Source organism: Mytilus californianus, unplaced genomic scaffold (genome assembly GCF_021869535.1).
Source record: "Mytilus californianus isolate M0D057914Y unplaced genomic scaffold, xbMytCali1.0.p SCAF_4, whole genome shotgun sequence".
Lineage (NCBI taxonomy): Eukaryota > Metazoa > Mollusca > Bivalvia > Mytilida > Mytilidae > Mytilus > Mytilus californianus.
Window position 1 is genome coordinate 33,851,130 of NW_026262690.1, and position 13,782 is coordinate 33,864,911.

The 13,782-nt window shown below is 32.6% G+C and overlaps 1 protein-coding gene across 1 annotated transcript; it reads right to left on the minus strand.

Moving 5' to 3' along the window:
- Positions 1-393: 393 nt before the first annotated feature.
- LOC127737928 (uncharacterized) lies at positions 394-10,959 on the minus strand. Its single transcript, XM_052248883.1, has 3 exons — positions 10,877-10,959; positions 9,183-9,233; positions 394-3,508 (listed from the first exon to the last, which is right to left on the minus strand). The coding sequence occupies exons 1-3, from the start codon at positions 10,896-10,898 to the stop codon at positions 933-935; spliced, it is 2,649 nt and encodes an 882-aa protein (XP_052104843.1). The 5' UTR covers positions 10,899-10,959; the 3' UTR covers positions 394-932.
- Positions 10,960-13,782: the final 2,823 nt, after the last annotated feature.

Here is a 13,782-nt window from a genome sequence, read left to right on the forward strand (position 1 = left end):
TTACTTTTTTCATAACTTACTTAAGATCCCTTTTATTACATTGTCCTTGTAATTTCATTTTATCAGAATACACAAAAGTGAAAATTTGAATAAAGATAAACAGGAATATACTCAAAACATTCATTTGCTACTTCCTCGATAAAGATCTGCTAGGTTGCATTAATTCTAAAATTGAGAACAAAGTAATTCCGACTTTGAATCAGACTACATCAAAGTGAATAAACAGAGATATAGGGTATTCGTCAATGAAAAACAGAAATAAAAAAGCGGAAGATATTAAAATCAATAGTTCTAGGTCAAATGATCTATAGACATGCATTACCCTCTATCGAAAGGAACTTCTAATTCATTTAGAAATTTCAACATGACAATTACGAATCACGAAAACAAAAACAAGCTTAAATAAGTAGTTTAATTCATTATAATTACTTATATTCCCATCCTTTTCATATAAATTCATTGCACATCTTTCTACCTTAATATCAAATATAAGATTAGCGATGTGAAATCTTCTAACCAAGATCCATAAGGCTATTGGTAATGTGAAGGAAAAACAGACTACCAATGCTGAGCCATTTTGTAATATCATAGACTGCCGATGCTGAGCGTACATGTAATATCATAAACTATCGATGCTATGCCTACATGTAAAAATCCAACGCATTAGCTGCCTTTATGTAAATATTATAATGATGCGCTGAGTTTTTTATTGTTAGTTTTTTGTAAAATAAAATATAACTTTCTCACTTTGCGCAATGTGACAACAATCCTTAAACGTATATACATTTTTAATTGCTATTTTACATTTCTTATTCTATTGTAAAGTTACAATGTACGGTACAGGGGCAATAACTTGGACCGGATCCTGAATGTTTAAATGCATCTTTGTAGGTTTTTGTGTTTTCTCTGGATTGTTTTTTTTGGGGCATTTTTTACAACTTATCGGTACCTTGTTTTGATTTATCACTTCTCTTCTTCGATTTATTTTTACTTTTCCTAGACTTCTTCTTTTTACTTCTACTCTTTTTAGATTTTCTACGTTTTGATTTCTTTTTACTCTTTGAATCCTCCTTTTTGCTTGATGATTCTTTCTTTTTCTCATTCTTTTCAATTGTCACGTTTTCTTTTAACTTTTTACCTGTTTTTGCATCAGTCGTCAATATGCTTGATGATACAAACTCTTTATTGGAAACTTCAGCATTGCTACTTTTATCCTTTTGATTGATGGACACTACTTCAGAAGCTGATGCAATCGTTTTTAAAGCAGCTTCCTTGCCTATTATATTTTTCTTTTTTGTCATTTTATCAACTTTTGATTTAACGTTTTGTCCAATATTCTCATTCAATATAGGTACATGAACTCCTGGTTGTACTTTATTTAGAGGAATCTTTACTAAAGCTTCGGATACAGCTATGTGGTTGATTTTAGGAATACCAGAATCAAATTGTTCTTTTACAGTTTTAACTGGACTAATTGTCATTGAACCAGCAGGTTGGACATATGCTTTTTCTCTATAATTTCCTTCAAAAACAATTTTATTTTGTGGAACATTTTGTGTTTGGCGTACAGGTAATTTACGATTTCCTTGATACATAGAAAATGATGGTATAGCAGAGACATATACCTCTCTATTGTTGGCATTCATAGTTTTGTCGAATGGTACAAATATTTTAGGCAATTCAATTTCTACTTTTTGTTTTCTTTGTTTATGATTTTTGATTTTATTAACTATCCGTTTTGGCGATATCATACGCATATCCGATTGTGTATTATCTACTTTTGCTTTTATTTTATCTATTTTCTGTTTTGGTGAAAACTGATCTTTCTGTTTAAGCGAATTTGGGATCATTGTTTTAACATTATGATTTTCTTCAAATAGTCGTGAATGTTTCTTTACTGTTTTTATGAATTGTTTATCCGGAAAATGAGAAATTGGAATTCCTGCTCTAAATCGAGGTTTCGCTATAGTTTTAGTAAACTGTGGAGTTATTATTTCCTTAGTATAATAAGAGCTTGGTATTCCTGCTGAAAATTGTTGATGAGGTTGTTGTTGGCCTGAGAGTAAAGATAAAAGGGAGGTTTTAGATGATTGTTTGTTTCCGCTGCTCTTAACAATGTTCTGAGATGGACCATTGATTACCTGAACATTAGGGTCTGTAAGCAGATTCATCAAAAGATTTTTTGTTAATTCAGGTCTGTCTGACTCGATTTGTATTTCGACAACTTTTGGTGCTCTCGGATCTCCAACATTTATTACTTGTTTTCTTATACTTTCAATAAGATGTTTTGGACTTTTACTAAGCTGAACAACTTTCTTCTTTGGTTTTGTGTTGTTCGATTTTTTATTTCCGATTTCTTTCGACTGTTTTTCAGTTTGTGTTTGTGGGAAAATAGTCTTAGAATCTATTACCTTTGATTCCTGTTGTTTTGAATTATTATTTGAGGATGTTTTTGTCACAAATTGCTTCTGATTTGATTGTCTCAAAAGTGGTTTAGAGAACCTTGAAATATGTCGAATTTCATTCATCGCATCCATAAACCTCCTATTTTGAAGCATGGCATCCATTATAAAAGCAGTATGTTTAGATTGATCTTGTTGATTTATCAGTTGAGAATCGATAGATGATTTCTTTTGATTTTTAGTTGTCATAATTCCCTGTTCCGGCACATCAGGTATCCTGTTTGATTTGTGAGATGGCAATTTCTCTCCATTTCCGGTAGGGTTATTCCCTAATGGTGTATGACTTTGTTGGCTGTTTTGCTGTGGATTTTCCATTCTTAAATCTATTGACCGTGGGTGAGACTGCATTAGGAAAGGTTCGAATTCGCCATCCCCAGAAAATGGGAATAAACCGGGAAAATATCCATCAGGGTTAAATGCAACAGGCGACGGTGTTGGATGAAAAGTATCAAAAGGAGAATGTATGCCATCATTTATTCTTGATTGTTGGGGATCCATCAACATGTCAAACATCCCAATATTTTCATTCATTGGTTCCTTATGGTCATGTGCTTTCTTACTAGGTTCATTTTGATTATAAACATTGTGTTGGTCTGAAATGGCTTGAGGTTGTCTATGATTTTCTTTTTTGTGTGAACTTTGTTTATTTTCATTGTTAGATGTAGATCGTAAATGATCAGGTAAGACTCCAGATGGACTATTATCTGTGTTGGCTATTTTTTCCAACCTCACTTTTCGGCGCATGTGATCAGGTAGAACATCTGCCATAAACTGTCCAAATGGATCTAGAGGTAGTGATACTTGTCTATTAAATCCCAATCCTTGGGACTCATGAGCACGATTAGATTGAAATGATCGACCCGAGTCTGACTGTCCTTGACTTATTTCACGGGGTACAGCACCTTCAACTCTGAAAGAACCACCATCGAAATGAAGTACATTTTCTTGCCCCGAAGGCATTAAATTAAACGGCTCGTGCCTTTGTAGATGTGGATTCGCTTCTATTCTAAATACCCTAAATTGTCTTTGTGCTGAAAGTATTTTAACTGAAATAGAAAACAAACATCCATTGAAGCATGGAATCATAACACACGAATTCATATATAAAAAATATGTTGTCAATAAAATTAAATTCCATTAATAAATTTGGTATAAAAGTCAAGTGTATGCCCAATCCCCAAAAACGTATACGTATCCTGTCGACGGCACTTTATGCCCAAACATGTCTAGATGGGGTTAATCGTTGAAACGTGTCCTATCACTAAGAACCAATCGTGTACATTTTTGAAAACGACCAAATGTGTGCAACTCTATGTAGACGATTCATTATAATGTCAGTGGTTTGATAAAAGACCTCAAACCTGGTCTCATTCATTGCACTAATAACGGTTTTTCCCCCAAATCCTCTATCTAATTTTAATGACCTTTATGGGAATTGATTCGTCAATACGTTCGAGACACCCGAATGCCAATAGAAAATAGATGTTGCTAATTGAATGAACTTATGTAACTGCGAGTACTCTTGGATCGGTACTTTGTGTCCTTTTGCTTTGTATCGATCTGATGAGTCAAGTAGCCCTTTTCAAATGATTTTTATAGTTATTCTTATGTTGTGCTGTCACACCACTGTCTCAGGTTAATTGGGGGAGGGGGGGGGGGCTTGGTGCCAACAAACATGTTTAACCCCGTCACATTCTGTATGTGTAAGTCCCACGTCAGAAACTTGTAATTTAGTGGTTGTCGTTTGTTATTGTATATCATATTTCTTTTTCGTTTGTTGTTTTTACATAAATAAGGAAGTTGGTTTTTGCATTTGAATGGTTTTACATTATGTTATTTCTGTTCCTTGTATAGCTTGGTGTGCGGTATGGGTTTTGTTTATTGTGGTATGACGTACGGCGACCTATAGTTGCTAACATCTACGACATTTGGTCTCTGGTGGATAAATTTTGTTTATATTTACCACTAAGGACAGGGATTTCGTAATGATCAGCAAATGAATAAAATTATTTGAAAATCGATTTGTTATCATGCAACTCTTTTCCTAATCTGATATCTACTTATTTGAAAACCAAATCCTGTTATCTTGTCAACAATGTTCAACGTCTTGAGCCCTTGTCTATCCGAATTATCATTCCTTTACTACATTAGCGACTGCAGAACATGACAAAGCAAGTTGTAACAATAAAATATAACGTTACTTTTCCTTTTATTTACTAAATCTGGATAAATATCAGCACTTCTAGTAGACTTTTAGTCCAGAGATTCTTAGGCCAGATAGATAGCAGTGTTATTTTCATTTATAGTAGACTTTTACTCCCCGACAGTGTTATCTCTAGATGGAAAGCACTTTTAGCAGACCCATCTCCCTAATTTGTCAACATGCTTATGGAACCATGAATGACTGTCATACAATTTTAAAGTTCTATGCCCCTTGATAAGGGAACGCCCATTTGATTTTATGGGTAGACAAGGAGGATTCTTAAACATGAATATCTTGGCCTAGAAAGAACTGAACCCCACTCCCACCTTTTCCGAAAATCAAGTAGCTGACCCCTAAGTGTTTATGCCAATGCAGTGAATATGTATAGTATTTGACAATCACTGAAAATTTATTTCTAAAGTTGTTAGTTTATATGGATATTGATTCTTGAAAACCTTGGATACATTTTTTATTCCCTATCATTAAAGTATATTCCATATTGCAATGGATCCCTATATGATAAGAAGGTCGTGTCTTAAAGCATAATCTATATTGCAATGGATCCCTTTATAGTATAAAGGTCATACCTTTCAGTAGATTTCAAATTTCAATGGATCCCTTAATGGTAAGAAGGCTGTATCAATTATTTTATTATATTCCCATTTGCAATGGCTCTCTTTATGGTAAGAATGTCATATATTTGTCTATTATGGACTTTTGAGGAGGTCAATACGTTATATATGGACCTGATCAGATTATATTGATCGAGGACGAAGTCCGAGTGTCAATATAATCTAACAGGTACATATATAACTTATTGCCTGAGTGAAAGTCCTTAATTAGTGTATCATGGAAATTGACTTCAATGTTCTTTCTGTGTATTTACATTGTATTTCACAAGATTTTTTATATTGACCGTCAATATATATATGCCAATGGCAGTCAGCAGGGTTTAAGAACATCCGTTGTTCGACCTGTTAGTCAAATGCGTTTTGTTTAAATATACTTTTTCACTTATTTTGTCTTTTGGAAAATGTTGTTTGTGCTGTATTTAGACCCCTCTACCAAGAAATTTGTTTTGCATGCACACGTATAAAAATTGCGGTTTTTATCCAACACAATCATAGGTTTGAGCGTTTTTTTCAATTTAGATTTTAATATATATAGATAGAAACATAGTGTCCATATAAACAATCGAAACAAGGCTTCAGGTACATGGAATACCCTTTGAATCACGTGATCGTTATAACCAATGAAAAAAAGAAGAATGCTACACCATATGTAATATTTAAGTATATTCTATATTGCAATGGATCCCTTAATGGTAAGAATGTCACATATTCAGTATATTCCATATTGCAATGAATCGTTTTATGGTAAGAAGGTCATATCTTCAGTACATTCTATATTGGAATGGGCCCCTTGATGGTAAGATTGCTATGCCTTTCAGTATATTCCATATTGCAATGGATCCTTTTATAGTAAGAAGGTCATATATTTCAGTATATTCCAAATTGCAAGGGATCCCTTTATGGTAGGTCATATGTTTCAATATATTCCATATAACAAAATGTCCCTGTATGGTTAGGTCAAAGTGTGCAGTATACCCCATAGAGCAATGTATTCCTTAATGGTAAGATGACCGTATCTTTTAGTATATTCCATATTGCAATGGATCCCTTTATAGTAAGAAGGTCATAACTTTCAGTATATTCTATATTGCAACGGATCCCTTTATAGAAAAAAATGTCATATGTTTTAGTATATTCCATATTGCAATGGATCCCTTAATAGTAAGAAGGTCATAACTTTCAGTATATTCCATATTGCAATGGATCCCTTTATAGAAAGAAGGTCATATTTTTTTAGTATATTCCGTATTGAAATGGATCACTTTATAGTAAGAAGGTCATATTTCCATGGTTCCTTAAATACTACGAAGGCCACAAGTACATATGTGTTACAATAGCAATCAGTGGTATTTAGTAAGACTGATGTTGATTATAACCATGAAAAGAATAGCAGGTATCACATAAAAAGAACCGACCACATCCACCACGTGCACCAACAAACGACGCCTCCAAAAATTTGACGTACAAACCAAAACTAAAACAAATAGATATTCTAATATGACGTGCTTCTTTCGCTTTGTAAACAACACCGTGATAAAATTCTCGATATATCTATACTTAGCACAGACTCAGTGATATACATAATAATGGATGTTACAATATACCTCCCACGTAAATCCACATGTATCGGAACCTATTTGCAAACGCTATGCCAATTTTATTGTTTTAAAAATTGTAATTGTAAAAAGACTACAGAACTTTTATTCTTATTCGGATGCATAACAAAAAGAATTAATGCATAAGAGCTCGGAGAAATCTACAAAAGAAAAATAAAATAAAATTCCGCGAAAGTCCATTAATGCTTTTGGCGCATTCAAGTCATTTCCAAACATGACGTCATACAAATGAAAACGCTAAAGCTGAAGGTTTTTCAGTTACGTGAACCATTGAAATTCGTATAATATTACATTAAAATGGATTTTTGAGGTAGGTGTTGTTTTATTTTCTATTCTATTGCATTATTCGCATTTTTACTGATTTCAGCAAGTCAACATGGCGGCTCCTTAGTTACCAAATGTCAACTTTGGATTTGACGATAGCTTACGAGAAAAACATGTGAATTAAAAATGGAAAATGTTGGGTTTGAGAATTAAAAGAATTAAGCACATTTTTCTAGCGGTTATTTACGAAATAATTCATGCAAGCTACAGATTTATTAGAATGTTTTAGCTTTATCTAACAGGGAGTAAAGAAGAACAGCCACACACACGGCATACCCACCCTCGCTTCAGTTTTTTAATGACCGTATTTGTCCTATTAGAATCAAAATAATTCATGGAAGCCATAGATTTTTGTAAATTTACACATGGCTGGGCCGTGATATTCGTTAATTTTATCCCTCGCTAACGCTCAGGATAAAATTCGAATAAAACAGCCCAGGCCATGTGTAAATTTCCAACAAATCTATGGCTTCCATGAATTATTTCTTAAACAACACATGGTCTAGATAGCCTGACTTTGTACAGCCACACAATATGATGGGGTTTTACCAGATCTACATCCAGTCTATCCGCTTTTCTTTTTTAGATCATAGGTCGTACAACTAAAACACATAATTAAAAACCTGCAAAGTGCAGCTACCAACAGGATAACAGGATGACCACTAACTTAAACAAGAAAATAAAAACAAAAATGGGAAATTATTTGGAGATCTGGGCTGATATGCATAAAACCACTTAAGTTAAGATATCCAATCGTAATACTAATTTATCGTAGGACAAGTAGAACACTCTGTCCGTTCGGAACTAATCTTAACTTAAGTAGCTTTATGCATACGGGCCCAGGGACAAAAATGCTCGCTTCTTCTAGAAATTATCTTAGGAAGGTACACACTGCTGGTTGGATATTGCGATATATAATTTAAGCGAATTCGAATAAATTGAGATGTGGGGTTGTTATATCTACGTTAACGTGGCAACGCCTTGATAAGAAACTAAAAAAAGAGATATCAAATTTCTTACTTTTGAAATTACGGAAATAATAAGGTTAGGAATAATTTATTAATCTGCTCTTATTTTTTTTCATTTTCTTTTTTTTTTATTTTCCCCTATATAAACTAAAAAAATACACTTATCTGAGCATATATATGAAAAACGGTGCTTTGCTTTTGCGCCATTGGCATTTCATTTCCGCCAAATAAATCTTTCATTTGCGCCAATAATACAAGTACATACACGTAAACATAGTATTGAAGACCCATTGATGGCCTTCGGCTGTTGTCTGATCTATGGTCGGGTTGTTGTCTCTTTGACACATTCCCCATTTCCATTCTCAAATTTATATTAAACGACGAAAAGACAAACAACACTACACAAAACACAATATAGAAAACAGAAGTTTTATAATTGTTTTGTTGTCCACATCTGTTGTGATTCTATAGCAGTTGCAAGTTGTTTTGTTTTGGTATATCTAAACGACTTTGGTGGATAGTTTTCTCATTTGCAATCATACCACATCTCCTTATTTTTATATTTTTATAAATGTTTCAGAACATTAGATAACCTATATTTGTGGTCAAAAAAAGTTACAGACTTATTTCCTCTATTTGTCTTCGAATTAACAATGTCCATTTTGACACTTCAAACATGTTAACACTATATAACCTAAGTGACTTTCAGTTCTGTATAAGAAATGAGTATAAACTGACTAAATTACCCAGGGGGAATACTCTAAAAATATTTTTATTCTCCATATAGCAATGTATATTTAAACTATTCCGTTATATGTTACCTGTGAAATGGCGCAAATGTAGTTTTTGTTTTTTGGCGCAAATGAAATATAGACTTATGGCACAAATGAAAGATTGGATTTTGCAAAAATTGGCGCAAATGCAATGCGCCCATGAAAAAAGTGTGATGCAATTAAATATCGACAGATTTTTCTTACCTTTTAGGAATGCCAATATTAAAACAAGAGTCGCACACTGAAGAAGAATATCTAAAACAAAAAAGAGAAATGTGAAAACTGATTTAAAAAGTTAGAAAGAAATATAACCAACATAGGGACAATAACACAAGTTTTAATAGACACAAGAAGTTCTCTCCATCCAAGTCAAAATTTATAAAAGTAAACCATTATAGGTCAAAGTAAACACATTTTATAATTTCTAAGTAACGGTGGTGGCCATGTTTGCCGTATATTAACCAATAACACTGAAAGTGTATCCGTTTGGCCTTCGTGAGGATTAATCAACTAAGGACTTTTAAAAATGACCATGCTGAGAAATAAAAACTTGGAAATTGGTCTTGCATCTTACATTTAATTATTTGCAAATACATCTATCATATTATTTATGTGTTTTTATCATTGTCCCAATCGCTATAGTATGTGTTTTATTTCCTTTGCCCTCTGATTTTTTGTTCGGTTAGACACGTAAAGATGAAAAACAACTAAATTACTGTCTATAATTTGACATACTTTCATCATAAAAATATTAATAACTGTCTTCAAAGACTTTTTCTGAATAAATGGAAGTTTGTGTTTGTAAAATCTTAACAATATTGTAAAATGATGACATCTTTCGTGTCATAAAATCTAATAATTTGCATACATCTAAAGGTACATAAATGTCAGTATGGTAAACAATTCAATCAAATATATTCGTTTTATTCTAATTTGTATTATTAATGCAAATAAAGTTGTTTTCATATAACGGACTCGCAAATTTAAGAAATTTTGGCAATGCTACGACTCTTTTAAGTTTGAAGGACTGTGTTCCCTATCAATGCAAACCTTATGGAAGAAACATAAGAATTGAGTATGTACAAAACAAATTTATAGTTGTAGATTTGTCACAAATCTTGAACTGTGTAAGAGGTTATCAATATTACTATTACTCTATCGTCGATTATTTATCTACTCTTCATATATTCTATTTAAATATTTGGTCATCTCTGTTGTCTGGTCTTTGTTAGTGCTCATTTAATTGACCTCTCGGCATTATTTTGTATATCTTTAGCTGTCGGATTTTTCTCGTTGACGTTTACTCAATTAACGTTTATCATTTTGGTCATCATGCTTCGCAATTGTGTCAAAGGGTTTAACAAATGATTGTTCCGCTATTTATATCTACTTAGAAACACCAAACGACCAGAAAATGTCATTCCCCAAAATAGCATCTTAAGTGATGGGTGCAGTAAATGCTCATGCTACTAGGTGACATGAGGTCATATCCGGTTTATTTCAGTGTTCATGTTGCTCAATATTTAGGTTCGTTTTCTGAAAACTGTGTGTGGACAAATGTTTATATTGTTTTACTTTGTTTTGATCCAAGTGATGTCTTTAAATTAACGTTGTTTTTTTTTTTTGCCAATGGTGTCTTTTTAAAACTAGCTTCGCATTCCATTTTCTTTTTAATGCTAGACATCTCTTTAATTAAAATGCATTAAAAGACAACTGTTTTCCTCTTTATCGTGGCATATAAATACCCTATAGAAAATGGAATACAATAAATCAGAAAATAGTTAGAAAATTCAGAACTATGAAATACACTGAAATTACTGATATCTGAGATTTTTTAAACAACAAAAACGAAACTGTGAAAACTTTTACTTATAATAAGAAATAAAATCAAGACTCACCGTTTAATTTGGTAATTTTCATTTTCTCTCTTTTTACATTTCAAATTCAACAACGTATAAGTCAAATCCAGTCTATATTTAATCGCTAGTGTTCTGATTTTTTCTCCTTCTGATGTTTGAATTATTCATGATTAATATATACCGATAAATCAAGGAAGTACGAATTATACAATTCAAACCCTAACATAATATCCTAATTGATTTAATGCTAATTTATTATGGTGAAATTAATTGACATACAGTAACAAATTGACAGGCCTACTTACACTTGTACATATTATCGTGACGGTTGGTTTTTCTTCATGGAAAAATGTAGAACATGACATCTACATTTAAGTTATTGTTTTATTTATCACTTGTTATTCTATACTTAAATAATACCAAAAAATGTGTTGCATGTAACAAACTATGCAGACATGTGATTGGTCATTTCATAACCTATCTATGAGATTATCCTCGTCGTCACAACATTTAAGAAACTTTCACATAGTGAAGCCCGAGGTTCCCTTTCTTTCCATTGCTATGCGGATGTAAGTAGTGGTTATTTTTGCTGAAAACTGTACATGTACAATTTGAGCACTTGCAGAAATGTATTGACACTTTGTTCTTGATACAATTAATGATCGTAAATCATGGATTTTGTTTATTTTTAAATTGAAGAGAATATGAAATTGAATTGTTCAGACTGCAATGAACAAAATGTCCCTTATTCGTTATGTGAAAATAATGCCTCCTTTCCTTTTTGTTAAGTTTGGAACTAGTTTTGTAGAAAATCTTTAAACAAAATATTTACATTTATTTTTTTACAGAAAAAAGAGTTAATAATATTTGTTCCAAAACAGTAGTATGGGATCAGAATAAATTGTCTAAAAATAGACGTTGATATGTTATCGATATTATGTTATAACGTCGCTCAGCTTCTCTTAATTATAGAATAACTAATCGAAGAATTCAAATAGAGAAAAATATTCAACGAGTGACCGAACACATTAATTCACGAATGCGCGTAGCGCATGAGTTAATTATCAGTGTTGTTCGGTCACGAGTTGAATATTTTTCGATATTTGAATTCTTTGATTAGTTATTCTTTTTATTACAATGGCAAATGGCTTTTTTAATGAAATTAATGTAGAAAATGTAAGGAACTATATCTTTTTTCTACGCATTCACAATTTGTTTTGATCCGACGTTATCGACGTCTTGACAACGCCTATTGTTGTATGACGTCAGAGAGTGAAATAACCACGTTTATTTCACATGTGAAATTATCGGTTTTTATTTAACTGGGAAATCAATGTAATTCATTGCTACCAATGTAATAACAATGTTTATTTAGTCTTTTCATTCTCAAGTTCTACAATAAATAATCCCTAGGTCCTCTGACGGCCAGGTATCATATGTTTTAAAGAATGATGATAGCCACTGGGTAGTATTTTATTAATTCCGGTATCAGACACAGTCGGTGCGATTTTGAGCTTGACAAGTATATGATAGATACTTTATTTGTTGAAAACCATAGTTCGCCCGAGTTGTTTTTGTTGATCTTAGTTTTGGTTGGTTGCTGCCAGTGTAGGTTCGGGTGGGTTTTTTCCCAAGACACGTTTAAAGTTATGTAATGAAATAGTAAAACCCGACATGTAAGAAAGATGTCCCGTATTTATTTTTTTATTTATTTTGGCGCTTGTTAAAAAACATAGCTGAGCGAGATTGTACATTCAGACAACCAACAGAAACGAAAATGTAGGTCTTTTTTAACCCTTTTTTACTGGTAATATGTCCTAATCGGTATGATTTAATAGAAACATGGTGTTTGAAATATACCCGAGGAGAGCAGTTGTTGAACACATGTACAGTCTTTTCAAACTTTCTGCCTTGCTGAAAATTAGAGTAGAGGGACAGCACGTATATACTACAGTCATTGTAAGATTGTATGGATAAGAACAAAATTGATAAAAATAAGAGGGAAATGTTGAAAGCTTTAAGACAATTTGATGAAATTTTTAAACACAAACAAAAGAAAAAAAGAGGGGTCCATACCCCATGCGCCTGAAATTATTTTTGTTTTTTACATTTGTATTTGCAAAAAATAAATGGCAAGCTGATTTCACAAGTCCGCTGAAGTACAGTACACAAAATATTGATGTAAAATAAGGAGATGTGGTATGATTGCCAATGAGAAACAATAAAAAAAAAATCAAATACCGCATAACGTCACGGTACCCAAATTCCAGCGAGTACCCAAATTACTAGATATAAGATGTGGTATGAGTGCCAATGAGACAACTCTCCATCCAAGTCACAATTTGTAAAAGTAAACCATTATAGGTCAAAGTACGGCATTCAACACGGAGCCTTTGCTCACACCGAACAGCAAGCTATAAAGGGCCCCAAACATGACTAGTGTAAAACCATTCAAATAGGAAAACCAACGGTCTAATCTATATAAAAAACGAGAAACGAGAAACACTTATGAACCACATCAACAAACGACAACCACTGAACATCAGGTTCCTGACTTAGGACAGGTGCAAAAAAATGCAGCGGGTTTAAACGTTTTAATAGGCGCCAACCTTCATCCTACCTGAAACAATAGTGCAACATCACAACATAGAAAGACACACTATAAAATATCAATTGAAATGGCTTAACTCAATCAAAAGACATATTAACAAAAACATGTGAACATACACTGAATGAATCAATTTGATCTATGACACAATGTAAATACAAAATTAATAAAACAAGGGGGTTAGATGTAAAACAATATCAGAAAGACAACCATAACCTTGGACAAAATGCCGCCAAATAAAATAACGTACACAGGTAAATAAAAATAATTTTGTTGTAAGGTATACATGGAGTACGGAAATGTTTATTTAAAAATAAATAATTTTGTTGTTCCTAGT